Source organism: Polypterus senegalus, chromosome 9 (genome assembly GCF_016835505.1).
Source record: "Polypterus senegalus isolate Bchr_013 chromosome 9, ASM1683550v1, whole genome shotgun sequence".
NCBI classification, from domain to species: Eukaryota; Metazoa; Chordata; class Cladistia; order Polypteriformes; family Polypteridae; genus Polypterus; species Polypterus senegalus.
Window position 1 is genome coordinate 40,016,662 of NC_053162.1, and position 19,842 is coordinate 40,036,503.

General features: G+C 42.3%; 1 protein-coding gene across 2 annotated transcripts; it reads left to right on the plus strand.

Moving 5' to 3' along the window:
- The first annotated feature begins 913 nt into the window (after positions 1-913).
- Positions 914-18,347, plus strand: tppp3 (tubulin polymerization-promoting protein family member 3). Of its 2 annotated transcripts, none has more exons than XM_039762953.1 (4): positions 914-1,273; positions 15,221-15,419; positions 15,825-15,978; positions 17,518-18,347. In XM_039762953.1, exons 2-4 carry the CDS (start codon positions 15,232-15,234, stop codon positions 17,707-17,709), a joined length of 534 nt encoding a protein of 177 aa, XP_039618887.1. In that variant the 5' UTR covers positions 914-1,273; positions 15,221-15,231; the 3' UTR covers positions 17,710-18,347. The 2 variants fall into 2 exon arrangements, with proteins under 2 accessions (XP_039618887.1, XP_039618888.1); XM_039762954.1 differs by lacking the exon at positions 914-1,273 and adding an exon at positions 1,567-1,655.
- The last annotated feature ends 1,495 nt before the right edge of the window (positions 18,348-19,842 follow it).

Genomic DNA, 19,842 nt, shown 5'->3' on the forward strand with positions numbered 1-19,842 from the left:
ATGAGCGCTGGTGTACTGTTGTTTACTTGCCCTTCGGCTGAGGGGGATGCCAACCATTACAAGCAGTATGTCAAGGAGTTTTCACACTTCTTGGGTACCGTACTTTGTGCTTGGCCCAACTTTCCTGGCAGAGAGGATTGAGATAGGTTGCTATTTTCACAAAAGGGGGCACAGCCAGACAGAGTCCGTCTCGTTTGTGTGAATGGCTCCCACCCATTCATCACCTCTAGTCTAGCGTGTGTCAAGTAAGAGGCAATCACAACCAAGATGGACATTCTGACTTCTACAACTTCAGTGCCCACCTAAAACACACCAAGGGACATACATCATCCTTCACTGTTGCTTGTTTTCCCCCTGACCTATAAAGAGAGCCGTTTTGCTTTGCCTCTCCTCAGTTCTGTCCATTGTGACACCACTGAAAGGCTTCGCCCTCTTGGCAAGGAGCCTCTCTGTTCCTCTTTACTCCCAAGTCCAAATATGACGAAGGGTGGGGCGCTGCTGTTCAGGGCGCTGGATGAGGTAAAGTGAGGGGGGCTTTAATGCTTGACGCTGTTGCTGCTGGAAATGGTGCCCCTCAAACTTGAGAAATGTGCTAAGCTCTTAACAACAGAAACTTGATAACACACCCATCCCCGCCCCTACGTTTTGTGGGTCCAAGTGGGCCGCTTTTCAGAATGTGTGCAGCCTCAAAGCTTCTATTGATTCAGCAGATGAATAAACAAAGATGAAAAACTAATGATGCAATGTGCCTCAGCCCAGCTGCCACAGTGTCAGAATGTGAAAACCTGGGAACAGGACTGAAATTTGCTTTGCCATCCCATAGCAACCCCTCGGTTTTTTTTTGGTTTTTTTTTCTACCCCCCCATACACACACACACACACACACATTTCTGAGATGTTTTGCCAGGAAGAGGATTATGTGCTCCAAGGATATCTGCAGCAGTAGAGCAACCAGAAGCAAATCCATTTAACGTGTGCTGCAGCGCTGCCCCCTTGCACCCCACTGCGGCCACCCCAATACCAGGTGCGGTACCCTGGTGGCCGAGCTCTTCCTCCCCTAAGAAGCCGCTGCCATGCTGCACACCAGTGACCTTGGTCATTCAGTCGTAGTGAAACATTTTTTTTATTGCACTCCCTTGATGTTAAACAGGATGTCTCTATGGATACAGAAATAAACAGAGGATAACAGCCCTTCAGCCTTTAAAGGAGCATTTCATTATAGGAGGACCCAGGGAGCCGACTCGAGAGGGCTTGTGCGCTGCGGTGCAAAGAGGTAGGAGTGAGCACAGTGCCTCCGGCAGCATGCGTTGCCTTTATCGTCTTCTTCTTTTTTTATATATATATTTTTTATGTGCATCCTACAACCATACACACTGTCACTGCTGGGTCTATCCGAAATAACGACCAGTCACCAATTCATGAATGTGATGGGCAGTATTTGCATTACAACTTGGACCTGAGATAGTTAATAGGACTTCTGCACCTCTCGCTTTTGGTAAGTGCTGTGCTCTCCGTGGTCATGGAGCACTCAGCTGAAACCAGTAGGAGGACCTGCTTCAAGACATGTTAGATAGTCAAAACAACGGGCACAGTAATAGCAGCAGCTTAAATATGACTGAAGGGATTGCGAGGTGTCTCGCTGCCTGCCTCTGCCTGTAAGTATGGTGTGTGTTGTTATTTCACACAAGAGGTGCGTTTCAAGGTGTTCAGTCAGGCGGAACTTTATCAAGTAATTACAGCCATCCTGCTCCGTACAGATAAGTGCTTAGTGGAACTTTTTAAAATAAACTTACAAGCAAAACAAGATTAGCTGCTTAGACTCAAAATAAACAAATCCATTTAGAGACCCCAGAAGAAAGGAGGAAAAGCTTTGGAAGAAGAAGAAGATGATGATGAAGAAGAAGAAATGGATGTATTATCCGCTCACCAGGCACAAAATGATATGACTGAATGGAGTTGTCTGGCTCAACAGCACCGAGCAAAGGGCCACCGTGGCAAGAACGCCAACTGGCGAGGGTGCTGGGCACACACTTGTTAGTGCCACCCGTGTATGGCATTGGTTAAAGAATACGGCCAGGGTGATAGGATGGCAAAGGACGCACCATTTCGTGGTAGTTTTGAGTTTAATTGTGCACTTGCTCTTTCATTTGACATTATATATACAGATAGAGATTTATATATTAATTTTATATGCATATTGGTATTCTGCACTTTATAATCTTATATATTTACAAATACAAACAGTAAAAATATTTGAAAGTATTAATTGAAACAGTTACTATATTATACATATACTTGAAGTTTGCATTTTCTCTTTGAAAATGAATGGATGGTTTATAACATCTGAATAATACAACAATGCAAATCTAAATTACATTTAGATTGTTACTGTTGTTTTAAAAGACACCACCACACTACTGTATCTGTGTAAAAGTAGATAGATAATTATTTGTCCCCATGGGGAAATTTGCCTTTTTACAGAAGTTAAATAAATTCTTGAATGGGTGGATATGTTAGTAAGTACATAAACAGAGTATAAGCTAAAGAAGGTTTCTTTCAGTTTTGATCGGTAGTAGCCACGTCTCTATTTAAAATTCTCCCGTGTGATTGATTTGCCACCAGTCTTTAGCAGTCGGCTCCACTGCATGCGACTCTTGTAAACGTGTGACTGCATGCGCAGACTTTACCGTCTTTTTTGCACTGGAAATTTAAAAGAGTAATTTTCTGCTTAGAACTCTCAAATCACAAATACTGATAAAGCCTGTGAAGAGGTGTGTTCGTTCATTTAAACGAGTGTCTGATGTTAAGCACGCCAGGCGTGTGTGTGTGTCGGGGGGTTTATGTCAGCTTGTGCTGTTAAACGTGTTCTTTTTGAGCAGGCATTTTTTAAATTCATTTATTATATTTTACTTGCACCACTGGTGTTATTCTGTGGATCATTTGCTCTTTTTCTTTAACTACACTGATTTATGTGCAAAAGAGCCCCTCGACAGAGGCTGCCAGCGCAAAGCCCGACACTTATAGGTTACAAACAATGAGGCAGCGCGTGTGATGATCAACGAACAGCCCCTAACTTCGGGGTGGAAGCGGGCGGCAGGATGCTTTTCGGGTTTGACTCCTGGCTGACTGAGCTGCCACCAAACCGGATCGCATCCCGGGAGACTCCCCTCCAGCCCTGCTTCAGTATTCTGCCGATGCGACTGTAACCCTCGTCCCTCGTCATGTCTTCTTACCCGTCTTGCTCCCACTCATCTGACTTCTGCCGACTTGCACAGAGATGGGCTAACCGTAAATCCCCTTCCCTTTTTGGTGTGATGTTGTGCGCGTTGCCTTCAATTGTGTCCATCTTTTAAATGATATGGTCGCTCACCGTGTGCTGTTTAAATGCAGATTAAAACGGAATGTGCTGTGATAATAATAATAATAATACTAATAATCACTGTCCAAAAATGCTAGCATCTGCGATTGCAAGTAGGCCTACACCGAGAGAGCCCGACGACGGTGCAGTTTCAAGTCGCAATGCAGGAAGCAGAGGAGGGCGCAGAAGTCAGCAGATCATCGCAGACAGTGGCGGTGCTCGAACGCATTAGGCGGCAGATGAGCATTAACAGGGTGCCCGGTGGTCCCCGTCCGACCCCCGACTCGAGTGTACTGGAAATGCGCTCATTAGATCGGACGGTTATGAATCTGCTGCAGAAAGTGTGCAGAGTCGTGTCGGTCTGCCTGGGCTTTAGGAGCAGAAATCGAGGATGGGGGATTTAAACTGCACTTGCACTCTATGAAACTTTTAAGGCGGCACTTGCCATATATAAATAAATACCTTTAGCATAGAGGGCCACATGCTACCGCCTCCGGGGTCTTCCTTCAGTCACAGGTACACATCGTGTCTGTGCCCCTTTACATCATCCTAATGTGCGTTCTCTCCCTTCAAATTAACGTTACAGGTTAGGCCGGGGGTCTCCAACTGCGGTCGTGGAGCGCTACGCTGCAGGATTTCATTGTAACCCTTTTCTTAATCAGTTACCAGTTTTTGCTGCTAGTTAACTAATTTTGCCGTCATTTTAATTGTATTGTTTTTTTAGGGTTCATTCCTCTGAATTGTTCCTTTTTTTCATTAAAAAGCACCCAGACAGAAGTGAGATGTGAAGTGAGCCAACAGAATAAGTTGGGGCTTCAAACTCCAACCAGTTTCTTCATTAGCTGACGGTTCTAGTTGGTCATTACACCCGTTATTTAATTCCACGACTTGTTATTGCTCTCATTCTGCCAGAGTAGACATTTGTAACCCGGTTGGGTTTCCTTTTTTTCAAAGTGCACCATTAAAATGTTTTGCGGACCTGAGCAGCTCTGCATCCCAGAGACCTCCACCTTTCTGTATGATGGACACAGGTTAGCTGGTCAAGTGTTGCCTCGTTTTGTACCTCATTATTGTTTGACTGCAAATTAAAGGGAAAAGAAACAACTGAGAGGTGTTAAATAGCAAGTCAATTCAAATGAAGGCAAACGAGTTCATTAACAGTAAAAAACTGTCCGCTAATTAAGAAAATGGCTACAATGAAAAGCTGCTGTCGGTACAGCCCTCCAGGACCGCAGCTGGAGACCCCACGTAGGCTATGGGAGTGATGTTATTTTTTAATGTATTTACTTTGAGTTAATACGAGCAGAGTGGTGGGTAGACATTGTTAAATAAACACGGGATACTCCACGGATATTGAAGCGTCCCATTTGCAATCAGCCACACAAACGTTTACATACGGCTCGTAATGTACTGTCGGCTGCCAAAAGGGCTTCCGAATGCATGTCGAAGTATTATGGTCTGTTGCTTTCCTAAAATACAATACATTTTCCGTCGTATTATTAAAAGCTGTATATTAATTAGCTGTTAAAATATCTATTTCAAAAGTATTAAATACATGAGGATAAACACAAGAACACGTAGTTAAAAAGGGCAGCAATGCACCCTCGACGGCTTTTTACCTGCAGGTGGCGCTTTAATAGTTACAAATACAAAACAATCCCTTTATAGTTCGATCGTTTCTTGATGTAACTTGTGTTTTGTTTGGTTTTGTTTTTTGGTCATATTTATAATTCAATTTGCTAAATGATTCCCTGGAAACATCGCCATACATTCCCTTATACGATACAAAGAGGATGAGCTACAACTGTTACACATCTGATTTGGATCAACGACTTTACTTCACTCACATCCCGGATATTGTTAGCAGCCGTGCTTCCACTTTGAAAGACAGAATGTAAAATAAAATGAAGATTATTATTGATATATTGTTCGGATTCATGACTATTCCACACATTCATATACAGTCTGGTGCTACTGTGAAAGGCACTATAAAATATTTAATCGTATCCTTATTTGGGGGCGGCACGATGGCGCTGCTGCCGTGCAGTAAGGAGACCAGGGTTCGCTTCCCGGGTCCTCCCTGCGTGGAGTTTGCATGTTCTCCCCGTGTCTGCGTGGGTTTCCTCCGGGCGCTCCGGTTTCCTCCCACAGTCCAAAGACATGCAGGTTAGGTGCTTTGGCGGTTCTACATTGGCCCTAGTGTGTGCTTGGTGTGTGGGTGTGTTTGTGTGTGTCCTGCGGTGGGTTGGCACCCTGCCCAGGATTGGTTCCTGCCTTGTGCCCTGTGTTGGCTGGGATTGGCTCCAGCAGACCCCCGTGACCCTGTGTTCGAATTCAGCGGGTTGGAAAATGGATGGATGGATGGATGGATCCTTATTTAGGTGGAAAACATTGACATATGGAATTATTCTATTTTTATCACTACTTTTTCATTGTGACATTTTACCATATTGTTCTGAAATCGTGATGACACTACGACGAGCGCCACGTAACAAAGATTAATTCAATTCAAGATGTGGCCTGATATACTTTTGGAGCAATAACTTTATTGTCTTCTGCTCAATGGCCTGATTTTTATATGCCCCCCCTAGCCCCCCACCCGCATGAGCTAACTAGGACAGATGCTTATTTTTCCACACTCACAATCGTATTTGTTTTGTTGCCGTGCACCACCATACTGATACCGAAGTCATCGATCCATCAAAAGCATTCAATTGAATGTTACAAGTAACTTCATCTCCACTACCTCTGCAAGAAAAGGCACCATTGAAAATAAAGATGACTGGACTCAGATTCAGGAGTAACGCCAGGCTTAAACAAAGCATTTTATCCAATTAAAAGAACTTTAAGTCCGCTTTAAAAATCTGTAAATTATACATCACTGAGAGAAACGTAAACGGCGCGTGACTTCTAATGCTAAGCCATAAGAAAGAAGCGCACTGCAGTTTAATTTTCTGAAATTTAAAAAATGTATTACAATGGACGATTGGCACACATGTATTGAGTTTCCTGTAAATGTATTAATTGCATCACAAACTGCAGAGAAAGCAGGGCAAGAGTCTCTCCGACTGACAGCTGAAGTCACGGACTTGTGCCAAAAACAAATAAATAAATAACGATACAAAATAAACTAACGTCTGTTCTCTTTATTCTTATTTTGATTTTTAACGTGCTACTCTTCCCCTTTTGCACACCAGTACAGCTGTATAGTCCTAACATCCACATTCCCACTATCACTGTTCTAATCCAGTTTAATTCGATTTGCAGAAAACCTCCACTTCAAGTATTCTGTGCGTAACGATAAATAAATAAATACATAGATAAATAACTTTCCTCCAATCCCCTCCAGGCTATCCCGGTCACAGCAGTCCTCTTATGCTGAACTGCTCCTTGTTTCCCCCTCGCTAATTTAATGGCCTTGCACCAGAATGTACAAAATGCTAACTAAAATCATTCTCCAAATCACGCGGTGTATGTTAATCGCCGTTTTCTTCCCTCTCTGGATTTTCATGTGTCTGTGGGCTCACCTCACACTCCCTCATTTTCAAAAGATCCAACTCCGAACGCTGTCACTAAGTTAACATCCTGCCTGAAGACGGCATTGTACAGTAATTGTAATCGTTTTAATTAGCCAGTAAACGGTACCATTTTGCTTGACTTTTCACTACAAGTAAACCAAAAAAATGTCAGATTTATGTACATTCATTTGAGATTCAAAATCAACTACGTGCATATTAAACTATTGCACCATATATATTTTACACAATTGCAATATATATATGATAGATAGATAGATAGATAGATAGATAGATAGATACTTTATTAATCCCAAGGGGAAATTCACATAATGCAGCAAAGTATACTGATACAAAGAAACAATATTAAATTAAATAGTAATAAAAATGAAAAAATGAAAAAAAAAAAAAAGCAGACAATAACTTTGAGTAATGTTAGCATTTACTCCCCCGGGTGAAATTGAAGAGTCGCATAGTGTGGGGGAGGAACGATCTCCTCAGTCTGTCAGTGGAGCAGGACGGTGACAGCAGTCTGTCGATGAAGTTACTCCTCTGCCAGTTCAGTGGATGCAGTGAATTCTCCATGATTGACAAGAGCCTGCTCAGTGCCCGTTGCTCTGCCACGGATGTTAAACTGTCCAGCTTTATTCTGCAGTATTCTATTACTGCAGATGTTGAAGGACGCCATCCTTCTAAGAAAATATAGTCTGCTCTAACCTTTCTTACACAGAGAATCTGTATTGGCAGTCCAGTCCAATTTATCATCCAGCTGCACTCCCAGGTATTTACAGGTCTGCACCCTCTGCACACAGTCAGCTGTGATGATCACGGGGTCCATGAAGGGCCTGGGCCTCCTAAAATCCACTGCCAGTTCCTTGGTTTTGCTGGTGTTAAGATTTAGATTTAGATTTATATATATATATTTTTTTTTCAAACAAATTATGTAGTATGTTTAAAGGCAGTAAACGTTCCACTGGTCCGCTGGGTGTTTTAGTCCACCCGTGCAAGCGGCTGATGATGAAAGAAATGCGACTACGCCTGTCTTGTTTTACATTTTATACATCTTCTCCTGAAAACTTGACTGTGTAGATCAAAAAAAGACTAGGGGACTTTGCCCCCTGCTCACTTCGCTCGCCAACCCCCCGGCCTGCGCTATACACATCAGCCACTTTGAGTCTCTGCCGCTTGCGTGTGTGGATCTCTTTTCGCTGTTCTGTTATTTCTCCGAGTAATAATTCCCGTTTATTAGCACTAATGCGATCTTTACTATCATTTTTTGAGACTTTCAAATTTTCATACTTCCATTATCTCTAACCTGTTCTTCATGTGTATTGCGCCAAGGTTTTTGAATTCTTTACGATGTTCTACTTTGTCATCTACTCTTTGTCTTTTATTTTCCAGCCCTGGGTGTGGTTAAATCTCTTGGCACAAAGTCTCTTCTCATGGGATATGAAAGTATCTCTCTGTCTCGTCCCTGGATTTTTTTATATAACAGAGAGATTTCTTTCTACAGTCTTTGATGGTATCCACTTTTTTAACCCTATACTGACATTAACTCCATTGCTTAATATCCTGCAGTTTTTACAACTGAGATTTGTGAAATTGATACCATTCATTACATGCTGAAGGGTCTAAGGAATCAAGTGGTTTCTATTATACAGTGTCTCAACTATACAGTAGTGCATATTCTACTTTTGATTGTTCCAGCCCACTGACTTCAATACATGCTTAGTGAGAGTTGGACCAATCAACAGAAGCAGCAACCACAACGCAGAAAACAACAGGCCACGGTTTACAAACGTTTCAGTAGTTGTGGCTGATTGATTGAATATCTTTAGAAAAATGGAGAAAACAGGAGCACTTGTAGAAAGCTAAAAGACATGTGGAGAATCAACTGAGACTTTAAGTCCTGACTGTTTTCTTGGGGTTCTTCCTTTTGTGCTGCTGAAGGTGTTGAGAAGCCAATCACAAACTTTTACAGTCCTGCTGTCCCCACTGGAGATTCATCTTTAAGACTGCGGAGATATTGGGCCACTAGGGTGAGGTTCTCTTTAAGTTGTACTGAATTTTCTTAACTGATCCATGCATCCATTTGCTGAACCCAATTTTTGTATCAGGAGATACCAAAACCTATGCTGCAGTGAATGAAATGGCAATAGTTTACTGCGGTGGGTCATTTGCAAAGCAATAAACCCGACTTGTGGGAGAAGAATGAATTCGGAGCACCAAGAGAAAGCGTTTGTGGACAGGGGAGGATGGATGAATTCCACACAGACGGTGCTTTAGCTGACATTTCACCCAAAAGTCTGGTGCTTTAAGGCACCTCATTTAAACGCTGGTTAGCTTCGTCACTTCTTAACTTAATATGACAAGCCAGTCCATCCTTTCCACAAAATGGACGCAAGCCAGCCATCTAGTCATTCTTTTAATTTGTGTCACTAAAGTATATTTCAGCAGCTACATTTAAACAAATTGTAAAACTTAATGTATGATAAAATGATGCCTTGAACATTTGAAGTCACAGATTTCCCATATTTTTTCCTTCAGCTTGAGGAAAACAAAATATTTTGTGACCATAATAATAATTCATTACATTTATATAGCAACTTTTCTCAGTACTCAAAGTGCTATCCACACAGGGAGGAACCGGGAAGCGAACCGACAATCTTCCACAGTCTCCTTACCACTGCGCCACCTGTGCCACCTTGTAGCACTGGCAGTCCATTCAGGGTGGGTTTCTGCCTTGCACCCGATGGACAAGTGGATATTACACCGTGTCTGGCTGTGGTATCGGACTACACCAACTTTCTGAGAAGGCAATTCTTCTGAAGTAATTCTTCCCCTTTGGAGGTGACAGAATGCATGGACATAAAACTCAGAGAGAGATTAAAATGGCCTCCAGTTTACAAAAGTAAAGGGCTGCAGGGCGTACGCATCCAACTGGCAGATTCAGTGTTGCTTTTCGTTTCAGACTGCTTTTTATCGCTTTCTTAGGTTCAATGCATCTTTGCCATCATATATGACTTTTTGTCAATGGCTGCTCTCATGAAAGTAGAAAACAAAAGCAGCCCAAATCAGCACTGAACTTAGCTGACCAAACCAAGTTCAACCTTCCACAGCTTGATTGTGGAGAAGAAATGTAGTTTCCTTGGTAAGTGTGATGCCTGGAAATGAAAGTCACCGCCTGACGTCTCTGCACCAGCGTAGAAGACGGCCTAGCGGGGCTACAGAAGAGTAAACATGGTGCCACCCTCACAGACCCAGAAGGTCAAAGAGACCTCAAGTCCGTCCTCCTATAAAACCTCAAGCACGGCTCGTGCCCATACGGTATGTTTGAACGAGACTCACTTTCATATGTTTTCTTTCATAGCTCTCCTGATGAGCAATATATCCTCTCCACATAAATAAATCCATCTAGAAGTGTAATCCCAAAATTTCCTGCTAATCCTCCATTACCACAGCAGGGCTCATGTGTCTGGTGCTGCACAAGCCCCAAAGTGGCTAAGGAAAGTGGGAGAAGACAGCGGGCCTTCTCACTTTACCCTGCTGGTTTCTGTCCATCCCATTGCAGTCTTTGAAATAAAACAGAAATGGCATGAAAACGGGTGAGTGGCGTGTAACCGCTGCAGCTAGCGTGTGTGTAGCAGACACGGGCCAGGGCACTGGACTTAAAAGCACAAGGCTGCCACTTCTATACCCGCATCCAGCTTACAGCGTAAATCCCAAGCAATTCATTTAGCATTATAATCGTACAACTGGGGGAAAAAATTAAATATAAGTAAACACTTGTGATAGATTGTGACCCTGTAGTGTGAATTGGGTACACATTTGCAATGTGAACTGTTGTTATTAAGTGTATATTTTGTATGAGAATTTGATGTTTTTAACATTAGTTTCTCTTCAAATCTCTGAAGCATGAATAGTCCATGAGCTCAGTTAGTGCATTTAGAGGCACAGTCCTTTCTCAGAAAAGATTGTTGTGGGCCACAGGATACTCTGTGATTTTGCTCACAGTCAGTTTTTTTAACAAAGATATGAAGTGTGTGATCATAAATCATCCATGTAAGCCAGGAGTGAAGAGCACACTAACATCTCCTCAGGGCTCAGTGACGTTTGGCCTGATGAGGAGCATCAATTCATCCAAAAACACAGATTCAGGTCGCTGAGAGATGCAATGACGCTAGCGTGATGGCAGGAGGTGGAGATCACCTGATTGTATCTCAGTCACAAAGTTTCTTTGGAGGCTACTAGAAGAGAGGAGATCCTGAAGGGGACACCAGCAGTAATATGAAACCTGACCGGCTCACTAATTCTTTTGTCAATTGTCCAAACCCCTTTACGCCAAGACAGTATTGATGGGAATCACAGCCTGTGCCAGCAACTGCATTCACGAGAGGTTGCACTCAGGCACACATCCATGCTCACTCATACCTGAACAATTTAACACGCGTATCCTTGGGATGATGGGAAGAAAACCCAGAGGAACTCACATGGAGACGAGGAGAATGTGTCACGTTAACATCCATAAAGTTAGAGTGCAGGGCTTAAGCTTGACGTAGGTGTTGTCCTATTTTGAGCTTCTAGTATAGATATTCATCTCCCATTAACTAAGCAACAGAATCTATAACTATAGAGTGTCCCCAGAAATATGAATATACCCAGATGTATGGCGGAGCGGTGACTCTGTGGCAGCATCTGGAAGGTTGCCATTACTACCAGGAGGGATATAACTCTGTTGGGCCCTTGAGCAAAGCCCTTTACCTGAAAACTCAGGATCTCCACTCTCCAAGTCCTGTCCATGATGCTGACATCGCTTCACAAGCCCAGTCAGCAATACTTTCTCTGCAAATACGACTGCATTGTAAAGTTCACATTGAAAACAACACAGTTTTTTATATATGAAATCGATATGCATTGTACTTTTATATTTCAAACATTTTTGAGCCATGATCCCAAATCAAAAATATATTGGCTTTATACTTAGCTGTCGTAGAAGTTGACACACTCCATGTCAGCCTCCTACTGTTATGTGTATGTCGGAAAATATCATTCATCCGCACTTGAGCATCTTGGGCAAATGGCATGCACACAAAGGCGTATTGTATGACAGCATGACATTCAGACCATCTCCTCCGTTCTGAAACATGAACCTGCCAGCAAGTCAGCATACCAGTCTAGTCTGTGCCCAGTGAAGAGGTCACTTCATATCCTTGTCTTCAAAATCCCTCTAGAAAAATCCACCAGGTTTGTTTCTCACCCATAATGTATGTGCAGACAAACACACACTAAAAGCTGAAGGTCTGTGCTTCCAGTAAGAAGACTGACCCGTTTTTGTCCTTGTCCCAGTTATAAAGACAACACAGTTGGAAGTCAGATGCTGTGTCTACCTTTGGCACACCAAATCTTTGGGTAAAAATGCACATATTAGATGCATTGAGTTCACAAAATACACAAGAACACAAGGAAAAGGGCTACATGAGAACATTCCGCTCAAGACGCAGTAACTTATTAATTCCTATTCACATAATGATTGCTCGTGTGTGTTGTCATTTTTAGGCCATCGAAGTATACACTCAACTTCCTGATGACTTATTTTTTTATTTTTTTCTCCAGCTTTTGGAGTTTTTTTTGTTTTTTCTGTCCACCCTGGCCATCGGACCTTACTCTTATTCTATGTTAATTAATGTTGACTTATGTTTATCTTTTATTGTGTCTTCTATTACTCTATTCATTTTGTAAAGCACTTTGAGCTACATTTTTTTTTGTATGAATATGTGCTATATAAATAAATGTTGATTGATTGATTGATTTCACGTACTTGATCTATGACTCTCTGCTTGAATACTTGAATGCCAAACGCACATATCATTGTTGTTGTGGATTTGATCAGATATCACTTATCATCTTAGGTAAAGCTGCCTCGCAGTTAGGAGACCCGGGTTCACTTCCCGGGTCCTCCTGCGTGAAGTTTGCATGTTCTCCCCGTGTCTGCGTGGCTTTCCTCCCACAGTCTAAAGACATGCAGGTGAGGTGCATTGGCCATTCTAAATTGTCCCCAGTGTGTGTGTGTGTGTGCCCTGCGGTGGGCTGGCACCCTGCCCGGGGTTTAGTTCCTGCCTTGCACCCTGTGTTGGCTGGGATTGGCTCCAGCAGACCCCCGTGACCCTGTAGTTAGGATATAGTGCGTTGGATAATGCATGGATGGATCTTAGGTAATGCAAAAAGACTTTAAATTATTAATGCATATATCTATATTAACAGAAGAATTACTTCATAAATCTCTGTAGTACTAGGTTGTTGTACCGTGTTAGCCATTATGAATGTAGAGAAAAGCCAAGCAAAATGACACCTTTTATTGGCTAACTAAAAAGATTACAATATGCAAGCTTTCGAGGCAACTCAGGCCCCTTCTTCAGGCAAGACATCGAAAGCTTGCATATTGTAATCTTTTTAGTTAGCCAATAAAAGGTGTCATTTTGCTTGGCTTTTCTCTTCATAAATCTCATAATTCTAATATAAATTTAAAGGAAGTTGTTGCCTTTAACTATACATTGAATTCCCTAATACTAATTATAGAAACAGAAGAGAGTGACTTTCGACAAAGAGGGACATGATATAAAACTACTACCACTGTACTGGACAGGGAGAGCCCTTTGAGTCACGAGGTACTTTTTATCCCAGCAGGCTTCTGTGCGCCACACAATGGTTGGACTATGGATGGTAATAATTGCTTCTCTTACAAGGGGACAACCTGCGGCTACAAAAACTTATTACATTGGTGTCAGAAGTGGGATGAGCTTCACCACACAAGGCAATTTAAGATGAAGAGAAAGTAGCAGAAACAAAAAACAAGTCTATTGAAGGAGTTGAAGTGAAATCACTGATCCATTGCTCGGTAGTGAATAAAGCTCCAAACTTGCACAGCGTTCTTTACCTCAGCAGCCTGAAGTTTCACTTTGTCAAGAATTTTAAGTTACAGTCAAAGGTGCCAATGTTGGTAGTTAGTCAGTTTGAGGTTTAGTTTTGCAATTTATACAAAGCTGCTAGTGTAGGAGCAAGGGACATTTTCTGGAGTAAGATGTGGAACATTAGAGGAGTTGGTGTCTGAGATCCGGCTGTATATTAAAACCAAGGCCAGTTGTCTCGAGACCACCCACTAGAGGACAGCATATGGCCTACAAATTCTAGGAGTGGGAACATATTACCAGTTTAAGAGAACAGGCAGCTAGGGGGCTGTAACCGAGACCTAGCATGTGAAGGGCTACACGTTAGTTAGTGCTGCATGAACATCAAGGGCTGGTAAGGGGAGCTGGAAGTTATTCTGTGGCTTGGCGCAAATGTGACTTTTGGAGTGAAGGCTTACTGGAGGAAGGAAGGAAGAAAGGCTGGGGTGACATAAGAGAGAGAACTCAGATATGACAGGAGACATGTTTTGGTGTGGACAAGCCACCCAACATCAAATCAAGATATCTTGTAATTAAAAGGGCCCAAGTGGGCAGCAGGATTTTAATTGTTTGGTTTGTTTTTTTTTGTTTTTCTATGCTTTGAATTTTTTTTTTTGTTCTGCCTCCTTGTAAAGTGTGCTGTTTAATAAATAAATACAGTAAATAGTTTTAGCTTCCCTCATATAATTTGGCCAAAAGGTTTTTCTTAATTTTCAATATGCTTTGATGGCTCATTGTAAGGGCGTTAAACAAATGTCAAGCGTGTGTGTCCACTCTGTTTCATTTATGTTGTCAAAGGGACACCATTCTGTCCTCAGAGACTCAGCCAGCATTATTCTGTTATTGCCCTAGAAAATGGATATGAATAAAAAATAATTCAGACACTTGGAAAAGCATCAATGACTGTGCATGTCATATGTCCCCTGGGTTGGACATGAACCAAAAGTCCAGTCTATGCTTACCACACTTGGAGAAAAAGCCATACAAACTCCACAGAGACGGTGGCTTTTTCCAAGGTTCAGACACGGCCTCCCGAATGGATGAGGCACAAGTGCTACCCTCCATGCCAGCAGGCCACACTCTGTCACTGTCTTTTGTAATTCCTCACTTTGAAGCAGAGGTTGCTAAGTCTGGCCGTCCTCTGCACAGAAACACCTCAGCAGACTGGAGTGCCCAGACGACTGATCACGTGGTGGCCCTTGTACTGACCTCTGCTGGCTAGCTGCTACTTTCTAAGCTGGGTTTATCTGGGGTTACCCTCAGTAGTTTGAGTCTTATTTGAAGTTGAGGATGACTTGCACTAACAGAAATTTTACAGAAGTCGCTAACTTTCAGGGCTCTTCCTTTGCACACTTCTTTGCAGGTCTGAATTCTCATTGTCCCTTCTATTTATTTTTCTTTAGTGTTGCTCAAGATGGCACAAAGCACAGACATGTCCGAACTGCAGGAAGCCTTTAAGAAGTTTGCCATCCATGGTGACACAAAGGCAACTGGCAAAGAGATGAATGGTAAAAACTGGGCCAAGCTGTGCAAAGACTGCAAAATTACTGATGGCAAATCTGTGACTAGCACTGACGTAGACATTGTCTTCTCCAAAGTGAAGTAAGTTTCCTCTGAGCCCTGTAATCTTCTTCATAATGACTAACAATTTGCTCCTTTTTTTGATAAAATGTCACTGAAGTAAACAAGAAAGTGCAGCCTTCTTCATAAAGCCAGTCGCGGTGCATGCCAGTGCACTAAGCCTCCCAAGATGTGACAAATTAATTCTGAATTATTAGGTTTCACAATCCATTTAATAACAAACAAATCCGTCTCTTTCCTTTATGATAATCTTCTTGATAGACCAGAGAATCCCATTCAGGGTAGAGTTCCTGTAGGCTCCTTTAACACAAGAACTGCTGTAAAGTAGTATCCAACTGTTAACTGTCCAATTCGTCCACCACTGTTTCTTGAGCTCCATAATGAAGCATCACTAATCTCATAGTGTCCTCACTATGCTGTCCACAGAGCAAAGACGGCCCGAGTCATCACATATGCCGAATTTCAGAAGGCCTTGGAGGAGCTGGCACCAAAGAGGTTCAAAGGAAAGAGCAACGAGGAGGCAATTCAAGACATATACAAGCTGGTAGAAGGGAAGGAGCCTGCAAACGTTGGAGTGACTGTGAGTGACCGTTAAATCGCCTCAGGATGGGGACAAGAGAGATGGGGAGGGATGGAATGGCTCAAATACATTATTATATTTAATCAAATAATCTACAGTATATACAGTGAAGACTTCCACTTGGCGACTAACAGTCTGCTTGTCTACCCTGACAGACAGACAGACAGACAGACAGACAGATAGATAGATAGATAGATAGATAGATAGATAGATAGATAGATATGAAAGGCACTATATGATAGATAGATAGATAGATAGATAGATAGATAGATAGATAGATAGATAGATAGATAGATATGAAAGGCACTATATAATAGATAGATAGATAGATAGATAGATAGATAGATAGATAGATAGATAGATAGATATGAAAGGCACTATATAATAGATAGGTTTCTGCAGGAGTTTCTAGTTCTTTAGGTCTGTAACTAAACATTTTATAATTGTCTGCTAATCATTCTGAAATGGTTTGAAAATTCGCACTCTTGGAAGGCCTGTTATAAAAAGTGCTTTATTCACTAAACCAGGGGTGGGCAAAGTCATTCCTGGAGGGCCGCAGTGGCTGCAGGTTTTTGTTCCAACCCAGTTACTTAATAAGAAACACTTATTGCTCAAGTAACGCTTCTTCATTTTAGTGGTCTCGCTCGTTAAGATTTTGAACCCTTATTGCTTATTTTAGTCTTTAAAAGCTCTATTCTTGGTTTTTAACTGCTCCTTATTAGCAATAAGATGCAAGTGACAAAAGAAACGAGCATTTCTTTATTTAACTTGTTTCCATTTACACCTGTGTGTATTTAATGTGCACTCTTTGGTTTAATTAAATACTTAGAAGGAAAGTGAATAGAAAAAAGTAAAGGGCTAAGAATTACTCTTCAATTTTAGACTCCTTAGATATCCTTAGAAAGGAAAAAAAATCTAGAATATGAGAATGACCTGACATGGCAAATTAGTCATGAAATTAAATTATTGGCAAGAATTATTTTCTAATTAAGCAACTGGGTTGGAACAAAAACCTGCAGCCAGTGCGGCCCCCCAGGACTGAGTTTGCCCACCCCTGCACTAAAGCATTTTACCTGATTTTAGAGTTCTGTATCCTAAAGCATGTAATTCTAGATTATTCTACTGTTTAATATTTCCAAAGGAAACAAAATGGGCTCTAGAGGAAACACAATTGCTTTGGTTACTATAAATTCACTAAATCTTGCTCGTTAGTAGAGACCACCTTTTCCAAGACCCTTTTCAGTTTTGCGCTTCTGAAGCTGGACAGGAAAGCCACAAAGCACCACATACAGTAGATATTACTAAACAACTATGTCTTTAAACACTGAGGGAACAAATCCTCCATTTTGAATCAGATGATTTGCTCTTTTGATTAAAAAGTAACACCAGCTTTCAGACATTAAAATATGCAGCTGCCGCAGTGCCACCCACCTTCTTCAACAGCTAGTAATAACTGCAGGGCAGGGCACGTGAACATTTCAAATGTGTCTCATTCAGCTATCCCTTACCCTAAGATATGTTCTGTTATTTCTTTCACAGAAAGTGACCAAGGCAGGAGCAGTTAACCGGCTGACTGATACCTCAAAGTACACAGGGTCCCACAAGGAGCGCTTTGATGAGAGTGGCAAAGGAAAAGGAAAAGGTGGTCGAGAGGACCTGGTGGAAAATACGGGATATGTAGCGGCCTACAAGAATGCCGGCACCTATGATGAGAAGGCAAAGGAGAAGTGAGCGCTCTCTGCCAAACATGCAACTTTGTGGTAGCACACACACACTGGCACCTATGGAGGTTTAGACATGCCTGTGTGTGTTCGTATATATGTATGCATTAGAAACTCGTGCATATATGTATATAAATCTATACTGTATATATATGTTGTGGCAGGGAACCCTCCCCAGAGGTATCAATGGGTTAGAGGCTTTGGGTGAGTCCATCATAAATTTAAGACTGTAAATCTTCGGTATAAGTCAAATGAAACAGCTCGGCTAGTACCCTCAAGGGTCTTCCTTGCCTCTTTCAGGGGGTCCTCCTAGCCTGTGAGCTAAACATCTCTCACTGATGCACCCTTTCTGACACCCTGAGGGGCTCTGAGGGACTCTGTTCTCTCACTGGTGCCTGGTAGGATTGGACACATTTTAAGGACTCACAGAAGACCCCCACTCCTCTGCTCTGGTTTAGCTCTACTGCTGCTCTTTCTTTTTTTTTTCTATCTCTCTCTCTCTCTCTCTCTCTCTTCACCCTCCTTCCCCTCTGCTAATGTGATGTTGTTCTTTGCTTCATGATTTATTTTATTACCTGGATATCAAATCATAGCCAAACTGGAACTGGAACTTATTGAACCAAATAAAGTATTTTTTATTAAACTGGATGCACATTGTGCATGATGGAGTACTGGTTTAATCTCCATATTAAATGCATCCATGTTTTAATGCACTGATCAAGTTCAGAGGGGGAACTGGGAACCAACACTGGACAGGGAGCCAGTCCACCACAGCACATACTCACACTGGGTCAGTTTACACTAACACAAATATCTCTGGAAGAAAAACCCATAGTGCCAGGAGTAGAAGCATTCCGTACATGTGGAGATTGCACCCAGGCCGTGTCCCAGACAGGAGTCCCAGCACTCTGGAGCTGCAAGCGCCAACCTCTGCGCCACAATACTACGCCCAGTACTGACACATTAATGTGATGACAGTAAAAAGGCTCTGATTGCTAAAACGTTACATCTGGAATGAGCCTGGACTCTCCCCATCGATACCCCTATGGCGGCCTGGCTCACTTGTGGACCACTGCTTACTGTATCTTCTATTGGGTGGTCCATCCATCCATCCATCCATTGTCCAACCCGCTGAATCCGAACACAGGGTCACGGGGGTCTGCTGGAACCAATCCCAGCCAACACAGGGCACAAGGCAGGAACCAATCCTGGGCAGGGTGCCAACCCACCACAGTATTAGGTGGTCCAGATTTAATAATGCAATTTTCATGAAGTTTATTACATAGAAAATCACCCCGAAAAATCCCGCACCATCAAGAAGTGTGCAAACTGACGACATAAAGAATCGTCTTTGCGCCAAACTGGAATCGTCCCCCACATAAATGAAAGTCATCCAGACGATCTGGATCAGCATAATTAGATCTGGACCACCCTGTAGTGTTTCATCTGTTTCATGCATAGCAACATCAGCTTTTCCTACAGCTCACAAGCTCAAGGACGTTCGCTACCAGTCCTGCTCCAGGGCTCCCTGGCTCAACTACGTCAACTTTTGCCAAGTTTCCTGCCTTTCACTATCAGCTTATTGACAATGATAAATGAGCATTAATGATTATTAATTAATTAATCAATGATTAATAAGATTAGTGGCACCTTGAAAATAAAGTTACAGACACGAGGGTAATTCAGCAACTGCAGTTTCAGAGAGTAGACCTTTTTTGGATGTTTGTTCAGCACCCCTAGAAGATTCAAGGCCTGAAACAACAAAGATTCCATTATCAGACATCAAATAGCTGCTTTTTGAGACCTTGGGCATCCTTCAGGCCTCCAGGTCCAAATGTCTGCTTTTTCAGGACACAGTGACCCCAGAACTACACCTGCAAACACTTGAGACCCTTGAGAATGAAAACACTGGACGCAAGTATTTTACAAATCTCCAAGACTGCAGTTTCAGAGCCCTAAGACTACAGGGGTGCAGCGTCAGACCACTGCAAGCCACAAGACTGCAGGTTTAAACTTTTAGGACTTCAGCAATTGTAACCTAAAATTCCTGAAAACCCCTGTATCTCTAATTTTACACCCATGAAGCCCAAGAAGACCTCGGTCCTAGACCTCACTGAAGTATGACATGCTAGGCAATGCTGAA